This window comes from Mustela putorius, unplaced genomic scaffold, assembly GCF_011764305.1.
Source record: "Mustela putorius furo isolate JIRA1106 unplaced genomic scaffold, ASM1176430v1.1 tig00003898_pilon_pilon_pilon, whole genome shotgun sequence".
Classification (NCBI taxonomy): domain Eukaryota; kingdom Metazoa; phylum Chordata; class Mammalia; order Carnivora; family Mustelidae; genus Mustela; species Mustela putorius.
Window position 1 is genome coordinate 7,560,719 of NW_025422047.1, and position 9,598 is coordinate 7,570,316.

The 9,598-nt window shown below is 46.5% G+C and overlaps 1 protein-coding gene across 2 annotated transcripts; it reads left to right on the top strand.

Annotated features, from left to right (window-relative positions):
* Positions 1–2,763: 2,763 nt before the first annotated feature.
* RPUSD2 (RNA pseudouridine synthase domain containing 2) lies at positions 2,764–7,685 on the top strand. Of its 2 annotated transcripts, none has more exons than XM_045067818.1 (3): positions 2,764–3,593; positions 5,214–5,510; positions 6,444–7,685. In XM_045067818.1, exons 1-3 carry the CDS (start codon positions 2,994–2,996, stop codon positions 7,176–7,178), a joined length of 1,632 nt encoding a protein of 543 aa, XP_044923753.1. In that variant the 5' UTR covers positions 2,764–2,993; the 3' UTR covers positions 7,179–7,685. The 2 variants fall into 2 exon arrangements, with proteins under 2 accessions (XP_044923753.1, XP_012910873.1); XM_013055419.2 differs by having other exon boundaries at positions 2,767–3,620.
* The last annotated feature ends 1,913 nt before the right edge of the window (positions 7,686–9,598 follow it).

Sequence of the window (9,598 nt, forward strand, 5' to 3'; positions counted from 1 at the left end):
TCTCCGAGTGACGGACCCCAGGAATCCTCCAACCACCGCCCAACCTGGCGATGTTCTGTGCGTGGATTGGCTCACAGGAGCTCGACCGGGTAAGGAAGTGAGGAACAGAGTGAGAAAAACAGGTAGGCGGGACTTGTCGCGGGGATACAGTGGAGTCACATGCCTCGGCCCCCACCTTCTCTGAGACAGGTTCCACTAGCGTCTTACCTGAGCGTTCCGACCCCCGGAGACCGAGCCTTCGGGCCATCCTCTTCTCGGAGAGGGAAGCCCAGTTGCCCAGGTCTTTGAGTTTTCTTGGTTACCTGAGCAAATTCACCTCGGGAATCCTCTGCGTTGGTGTTTTGTTTCTGAAAATTTCATCCCTTTACTCCCCAAATTAGAGCACTCCGGCGGCTCGAATGGGGAAGGAGGAGATTACTTTCCTTAGTCTTACAGGAGACCCAGGTCCCATTAGCCAATTTAGGCTTTCTTTTATTCATTTAGTCAATAGACACCGAGCACCTCCTGTTCTAAGACTTGTGTTAAGCGGTAATTCAAGACCGGTAAGAGTTTGTATGGGTCCCAGAGTCTTCACAGCTAAATGTAGGAAGGTGCACCATAGGGGTAGGCAATTTTACAAATAACAGCAAAGAGTTATAGAAGATATGACAGAAGTGTGGCCAGTGTACATAAAGGAGAGAATGGTAAGGGAGTATGTCAGATTTTTTAAAGAAGATGACTTTTGGGGTGCCTGGGTGGCCCTGTCATTTAAGCATATAACTTGATCTCAGGATTGTGAGTTTGAGCCCTGCTTTGGGCGCCACGCTGGGGGGGAAAAAAATAGAAGAAGATGGAGATGTCTTTTTTTTATCTTTCAGAGCTTAACATTTCCCTAAGATGCAACCCTTCCTCCCCTACTCTCCACCTCCAGTTTCCAGGCCAGTTACTCTCTCCCAAGGAAACATGTGACCAAAGGCATTAGCCAACCATCAGTAGACAGAACTTGATTGAGGCTATAGCCTTTAGATGTATCCAAAGCCAATCAGCGTAGTTATGGTAAGTAACTACCACCATATAAAAGGGAACTCTGAGGAACTCTGCTGTTCATATTTATAACCATCCTTCACCATCCTTAGCATATGCAAACAGAAAGAAGTGGAAAGCAAGAAGATTAGAAAGCAAAGGAGCAAATAATAGGCAAGATTTTTTCAGGGTTTATTCATAGGAAATAAGTAGGTAGTTGGGGGACAAGTTTATGAATGAGAGATTCCCCAGAGTTCTCCAACTGACACTGGAACTGGAGACATGAATCTGGCAGCATCTGATTCATAGAAAGGGTCACTGTCATAGGTTTACAGGTGTTTCATCAAGCTACTCTATGACCTTTAAACTCAAGCCCTTTTCTCTGATAATCTGCTCACCAAACTCTTGATTACAAATGTAGCTTCTCAAATATCTTGAACAAAAATGAGGGTGTCTTGGATGCATGGGAGGCACATTCAATTAAGCATCTGCCTTCGGCTCAGATCATGATCTCAGGGTCCTGGGATTGAGCCCCATGTCCAACTCTCTGCGCAGCAGGGAGTCTGCTTCTCCCTCTCCCTCTATGTTCAAAGGCATTGGGGGATTTCCTGAGTCCCTTGGTGAGGTTTAGACACTGTTCTTGCTGTATATACATAGATACTGCAGCTGGCATTGCTGATTGACCACTGGACACAAGAATCTCCCCTACTGTTAGCTCTCCGAATCAGATGTTTCCAATGCTATCTTGTCACACACGGGCTCTACACTGTGCCTGCTTTCTCTACTGTGTGCCTCTGAACTCATGGCCCTGACTGATCAATGGAGCCCAGGTGATGAACACCCAAGCTGTAAGGGAATCTGAGAAGTCCAGTTTCTGGTTTCCACATCTTATAATGTGGGAAATCCCTCACACAAAAGAAGAGTGTTAAGAAGATGCTGGATATGCCCAAAAAATGACAAATGTCTACTCTACATGGTCTGTACCAGTGCTTCTCGAATGTTAATATACAGACAAAACATCTGAAGATATTGTTAAAAAAAAAGATTCTCATTCAGTAGTTCAGGAGGAAAGAAGGAACAAGATTCTGCAGTTCTAGCAAGTTTCCAGGTGTTTCCCATGTTGCTAATCCAGAGACTGCATTTTGAGGAGCAAGGCTTTATACAATCCCACAAGGACTTCCTCTCTAGAATATCTTCCAATATCTCATTCCTTGTCTGTGCTTCAGACACATTAGGAAAAACATTCTTTTAAAAAAAAAAACTTTATTGAAATAGAATTCACATTCCATACAATTCACCCTCTTGTCATGTAGCTGGTTCACAGAGGCCTGTCTTCTCTTGATTTGGCTGTTTCTGAACCTGTTCTCCAGCCCTCTTTATTTTATGAGGCACTAATACCCTTTCAGCAATTGCCTCTCTGATTAAGTTAACCAGAGTTGGTTTTGTATTTTGCATTTAAGAACGCTGACAAATACTTCTGATCCACTTGCCGTTTTAACCGGACAGGAGCATATGAAAGACAAATGGGAGCTTTCTCATCCTTCTCAGGAAGGGTATATGTGAAGACATTTCTTCTGGGCTGTGCATGTTTAGATACACATATAACATTTTTATTGAGTTATAAGTCAGTATAATATTCACCCTTTAAAGTATATAACACCGCCCTTCTTAGTATATTGAGTTCAGCAATCCTCATTCTGATTTGTTTTGAATAAAACTCCTTTCATTTTCCAGATCCAAAGGACTTTGGGCGTTATCTACATGGAATCTACACTTTTGATGAGTCACTCTCACAGCCTCCCCACTGAACTGACTCCTATATTCACTCTCACTGCTTCTCAACCGGCAACTCAACACGTTCAACCCCAGTCATTCAACTCCCTCCGTCCCTCCCTCTCTTTTCAGTCCCCGCCTCGACACTGGGCCTCGCTGATTGGCTCGTGCCCGGTGACATCCTCACATCGCGACCCAGCACCTGGGGCCGGCTTGTCATGTGGCCGGGCGGCTGCCGGTGGCTCCCAGTTCTTCTACAAGGGTACCTCAACCTCGGGCGCCTCACCTCTGCCAGGACTTGGGGTAGTTGTTGGGGTCCGATGGCGGAAACATTCTCAATTGGGGCTGAGGCAGCGAGTGGGCTGAGGGCTCCGGTTCAACAAAACGGAGACGCAGGTGGCGACGCAAGGGGTGAGCGGACCTCCGGGAGTCCGAAGCCTGTGGACGCGGGAGTGGAGCTGCCCCAGGAGGTCGGGAAGCAGACCCCAGTGAGCGAGGAGCAGGCCCCGGTTGCCCCTTCGGGTCCGGGCAAGCGTAAGAAGCGACGGGACGCCACCAGGGAGCGCGTCGTGCCACCCCCGAAGAAGCGGCGGGCAGGGGTGAGCTTCAGCGATGAGCATTTTGCAGAGACGAGCTACTACTTCGAAGGCGGCCTGCGCAAAGTACGGCCTTATTACTTTGACTTCCGGACCTACTGCAAGGGCCGCTGGGTGGGCCACAGCTTGCTCCACGTCTTCAGCACCGAATTCCGAGCCCAGCCCCTGGCCTACTATGAGGCCGCAGTCCGGGAAGGGCGCCTGCATCTCAACGAGGAGCCGGTACAGGACCTCAGTATTGTGCTCAAGGTGGAGTCCTGATGGGGCCGACCGGAAGCGGGCGCGAAAAGGGGGCAGGGGTCTTTTCAGAGTTAATAGGGCATAGATACTGAAGTGAAATCGAGGTAATCCTGAGGCGTTTTCGCTTTCACTTGGAACACTCTTTTATCTCACTCCTCTTATCCCATCTCCGCAAAAGTAGTCTGCTTCAAAACTCTGCTCATATATCCCCTGCATCCAGGCGGCTTCATTGTTTCCGGGGAACAGAAGCTGAAATTCTTAAAGCTCGTTTTGTGCACTGTCTTGTGGCACTGGCACTGATCGTATGTTGCGCTGTAGATTTTTGTACAAATAGTAATGATCGAGCCTGTCGTTTATGTCTCCTTACTGTGTGCTGGCACAGAGGTAAGCGTTTTAGTACTTAATATTAAATTCTAACGACAGCCGTGTGGGGTAGGTATTGCCACCTCATTTTACCTGTGAGGAAACAAAACTAAGGTAAACTTCAGAGAGGTTAAGTACCTGCCCCAGTGTGACCTCCAAAGCCTGTGTTCTTGTAACTACTACTTATTTATCATAGATCCTGAGACGATGGAATTGGGAAATGTCAGGTAGAGAGACTAGAATTGTCTAGCCCAGTGCTTTGACCTTTTCACATTCCATCACAGCTAAGATTTACCAGACACCCTGTCAGTAACACTTTGTCGTGAGGGGAGACAAGGTGATTTCAGCATTTGGGGAATGAGTGGTTTGAATCCCCTCTCCCATCTCTCTTTTGAGAAGTACAGGCCTGGCCTAATCCTCACATTTTTTGATGAGGAAACTGAGGCCCAGAGAAGTTAAGTGACATGCAGTGAGCCTATGGCAAATCCAAGTCTAGAGATCTGTTGTTTGGACTTATAGTTTAGTGTTACTTGTTCAAAGTCACAATATATAAGTGATGATTTTATGGAGCTTTTTCTCCTCCATTTTAGAAAACTTTACCTTTTTTTTTTTTAAGATATTCATTCATTCATTCATTCATTTTAAGAGAGAGACAGAGAGCAGGGGGAGCGGCAAAGGGAGAGGGAGAGAATCCCAAGTAGACTCCCCTCCCAGTAGGGATCCCTAGGTGGGGCTTGATCCCACCACCCCAAGATCATGTCCCCAGCAGAAATCAGGAGCTAGACGCTCAACCGAGTCACTCAGGCACCACAGAAAACTTTATCTTTTTTTTTTTTTTTTTAAGATTTTATTTATTTATTCAACAGACAAGAGATTGCAAGTAGGCAGAGATGCAGGCAGAGAGAGAGGAAGAAGCAGGCTCCCCGCTGAGCAGAGAGTCCAATATGGGGCTCAATCCCAGGACCCTGAGATCATGACCTGAGCCGAAGGGAGAGGCTTTAACTAACTGAGCCACCCAGGTGCCCCAGAAAACTTTATCTTTTAAATGTAACTTTTCCAATGCCTGCCCTCTGCCTGTATGTCTGTGTGTATTTTTATATGATGAATACACTATGCACGCTGTATTTTCTGCTGAAGGATGTACTGTGACCATTCTGTGTCAGTTAGGAACAGGAAGCTGTGTGAGTTGATGACAGGTTGCTCGGCCCTGTTCTGATGAGTTGCCTGTATCATTTGCAGGATAATGACTTCTTGAGGAACCGGGTGCACAGACATGAGCCACCAGTCACAGCAGAGCCTGTCCGCCTGCTTGCTGAGAATGAGGATGTGGTGGTTGTAGACAAGCCTTCTTCCATTCCTGTCCACCCTTGTGGCCGGTTCCGACATAACACTGTCATCTTCATCCTGGGCAAGGAGCACCAACTCAAAGAGCTACACCCATTGCATAGGCTTGACCGCCTTACCTCGGGGGTCCTCATGTTTGCCAAGACAGCGGCTGTCTCAGAGAGGATTCATGAGCAAGTTCGGGACCGGCAGGTGAGCTGGGCTTTTGTCTCCTGCATGCCATTTCCTGGGCTCACGAATGCTCTATGTCAAAAGTGTTTCACTGAGTTCTGTTGAAGTGGGCCTTCATGTTATCTGGCCAACCTTCCTATCCTCAGGAAGGTCAGCACTGAAAATACCAAAGACAGGTTATTATTTCTTTTGTTTCTGGTTAAGATTTTATTTATTTATTTGACAGAGAGAAATCACAAATAGGCAAAGAGACAGGCAGAGAGAGGGGGAAACAGCCTCCCTGCTGAGCAGAGAGCCCAATGCCGGGTTCGATCCCAGTACCCTGGGATCATGACCTGAGCCAACCTGAGCCAAAGGCTGAATCTTAACCCACTGAGCCACCCAGGCGCCCCATCTCTTCTGTTTCAAAAGCTCCTTAGAGAGGCATATACACAGCCTCTGTTGGTAGTTTGCTGTTTGGAAGTTTCAAAGTGCTGACCAGCTGACCAAGGTGTTTTTTATTTTGTTTGTTTTTTTATGCTGAAGGTTTTTAAGATTGTGGTGAGAACCTACTTGGTAGAAAGATTCTGGATGAGGCTGAAGAAGCTTGGGTAGAAGAGTTAAATGGTGGTGACTGTGGTCTTAAGACTTGTAGTTCCAGATCTGATTGTGATACAGATAGTGTTTACTATGTACCAGGCTCAGCTCAGTACAAAGTACATTAGAGTCTAAGTTACTGAATCCTTTTAACAGTCCAGTGAGGTCAATGCTTTTCTAGTTTTAATGTTTTCTGGACAAGTTAATGGCGTTTGAAGAGGCTAAGTATTATACCCAGAATCATGCAACTGGGAAATGGTGTATTGGGGTTTGCATCCTCTTCCATCTGACACTGCTGCATTTCCCATCACTGTATTGGGTCTGAACTTCATGAATTTAGGCTTTGTGCTGACTTTATCCCTCTTCCCTCCTATGTAGCTGGAGAAGGAGTACGTGTGCCGGGTAGAGGGGGAGTTCCCCACTGAGGAAGTGACCTGCAAGGAGCCCATCTTGGTGGTATCTTACAAGGTAGGGGTGTGCCGTGTAGATGCTCGGGGCAAGCCCTGTGAGACAGTGTTCCAGAGACTGAGCTACAACGGCCACTCCAGTGTGGTGCGGTGCCGGCCCCTCACAGGCCGCACTCACCAGATCCGAGTTCACCTCCAGTTCCTGGGCCACCCCATCCTCAATGACCCCATCTACAACTCAGTTGCGTGGGGCCCCTCTCGGGGCCGGGGCGGCCACATTCCCAAGACAGATGAGGAACTGCTTCGCGACCTTGTGGCAGAGCACCAGGCCAAACAGAGCCTGGATGTGCTAGATCTCTGTGAGGGCGATCTGTCCCCAGGACTCATAGGCTCTACAGCTCCCTCCTCAGAGCTGGGCAAGGACCACCTAGGAGAGTTGGCCGCATCTGCCCAGAAGATGGATGGAGCAGTTGAGGCAGCTCCTCAGGTTCTAGACACAATGGCCTTGGCACCAGAAAAGGCAACTGAAACAGATGTTGTGAATCAAGAGATAGACCCTCTCTGCGAAGAGTGCCGGCTGGTGCGCCAGGACCCCTTGCCCCAGGACCTTGTGATGTTCCTGCATGCTCTGCGCTATAAAGGGCCAGGGTTTGAGTATTTTTCACCGATGCCTGCCTGGGCACAGGATGACTGGCAAGAAGACTGAGGGCTATGGCCAATGGGAGGATTGCTGCTTGAATTGGAAAAGGAATGGGCCATGGAGTAGGAGCTGACCTCACGGCCTGGTACTCAGGGTTTCTACAGGAGTGAGGCTGGGCTCTGAAAGGATCTCCTTATACTTGCTACCTCCTCCTTTCCTCTCCCTCTAGCTAGAGTTAAGGAACTTGTTGGCATGTAAATATATCCTTTTTTCTAACACCTTGTGTGTCAGGTTTTCTTACCTTTTTTTTTAATTGAGGTAAAATTCACATAATGTACAATTAACCATCTGAAGATACACAGTTTAGTGACATTTAGTACATTCACAAGGTTGTGCAAGCATCGCCTCACCTTGGAGGTGAGGTTTTAAAACATTTCCATCACCCAAACCCATACCCATTAAACAGTCACTCCCCATATCTCCTTCTCCTAGCTCTAGTGACCATTGATCTACTTTCTGTACGCATTTGTCTATTTTGGACTTTTCATATAAATGAAATCCTATAGTATGTGACCTTTTATGTCTGTCTTCTTTTGCTTAGCATAATGTTTTTAACTTCTGTCCAATTTATAGCATGTATCAGTACTTTGTTCCTTCTTTTTTTTTTTTTTAGATTTTTATTTATTAAGAGACTATGCACATGCATAAGAGAGCACAAGCAGGGGGAGAGGCAGAGGGAGAAGCAGACTCCCTGCTGAGCCTGTGAGGCTCTACCCCAGGACCCTCAGCCTAACTGAGTCACCCAGGCTCTCCACTACTTCATTCCTTTTTATGGCAAAATAATACTCCATATGGGTATACCACATTTGTATATCCATCAGTTGATGAACATTTGGGTTGTTTCCACCTTTTGGCTATTGTGAGTAGTGCTGTTATGAACATTCATGTATAAGTTTGTGTTTGAATAGATGTTTTCAGTTCTTTGAGTATATACTAAGGAATGGAACTGCTAGATCATATGGTAATTCTATTTTTAATATTTTGAAGAATCACCAAACTGTTTTTCCACAGTGGCTGAGCCATTTTACATTCACAAGGATTTCAATTACTCTATCCTCACCAAGACTTGTTAATTTTCATTGTTTTGATTATAACCAGCCTAGTGGGAGTGAAGTGTTCTTGCATTGTGGTTTTGATTTTCATTTCCCTGTTCAGCATCATTGCATGTGCTTCCTGGCTATTTTTATATCTTTGGAGAAATGTCTGTTCAAATCTTTTGTCCATTTTTTTTTTTAAGATTTTATTTATTTATTTGACAGAGAGAGAGATCACAAGTAGGCAGAGAGGCAGGCAGAGAGAGGAGGAAGCAGGCTCCCCGCAGAGCAGAGAGCCCGATGCGGGGCTTGATCCCAGGACCCTGGGATCATGACCTGAGCTGAAGGCAGAGGCTTTAACCCACTAAGCCACCCAGGCACCCATGCGGTAAGAACACTTAACATGAGATCTACCCCTTAACAAATTTCTGTGTGTACAGTATTGCATAGTTAACTATAGGCACAATGTTTTATAGCAGATCTCTAGAACTTAATCATCTCACGTAACTAAAACTTTATGCCCATTTAATAACAGTTTCCTATTTCCCCCTACCCCCAACTCTCTGCTTCTATGTATTTGCCTGTTTTAGATACCTGAGAAAAAAATTGTTTTCCTTTACTTACTATTCACAGAATACTCTGTACTTCAAACATGTGGAGAGTTTCCCCGAACCATGCAATTCTCCCAACACCAGCTGGGTGCCTACAATTTAACAATTCTGACACTATCTACCTGGAGATAACATCAGATCCCACAGGTTAAGGGCCCAGTCCCACAAGACTGCTCCACATCAGATGCCAGTTGCAGACCCAGGTTGTCACCTGTGCTTCTGACCAACCAGAAATCAGAGATTCCAACAACCCCCTCCTTGGGTTCAGTTATTTACTAGAATGGCTCACAGAACTTAGGAACAGTTTACTTACTAGATTATTGGTTTATTACAAAGAATATTAAAGGGATGGGGTGCCTGGATGGCTGAGTTGGTTAAGTGTCTGCCCTTGGCTCAGGTAGTCCTAGGATTGAGCCCCCCATCAGGCATCCACTTGGTGGGGAACCTGCCTCTCCCTCTCTCTCTGCTTCTTGCCCCACTTGTGCTCTCTCGCTCTCTCTCAAATGGATAAATAAAATCTTTTTAAAAAAGAAAAGAATATTAAAGAATATGACTGAACTGCCAGATGAGGAGACACACAAGGCAAAGCCTTAAAAGGCCCTGAGGCGGGGCGCCTCGGTGGCTCAGTGGGTTAAGCCGCTGCCTTCAGCTCAAGTCATGATCTCAGGGTCCTGGAATCGAGTCCCGCATCGGGCTCTGTGCTCGGCGGGGAGCCTCCTTCCCTCTCTCTCTCTGCCTGCCTCTCTGCCTACTTGTGATCTCTCTCTGTCAAATAAATAAA

Bases quoted from the DNA above. Each gene is read 5' to 3' on its own strand.
- RPUSD2 (XM_013055419.2), top strand. From the start codon at position 2,994: ATGTGGCCGGGCGGCTGCCGGTGGCTCCCAGTTCTTCTACAAGGGTAC. The intron at 3,621-5,213 runs GTGGAGTCCTGA...TATCATTTGCAG, and splicing joins ACCTCAGTATTGTGCTCAAG to GATAATGACTTCTTGAGGAA. The intron at 5,511-6,443 runs GTGAGCTGGGCT...CCTCCTATGTAG, and splicing joins AGCAAGTTCGGGACCGGCAG to CTGGAGAAGGAGTACGTGTG.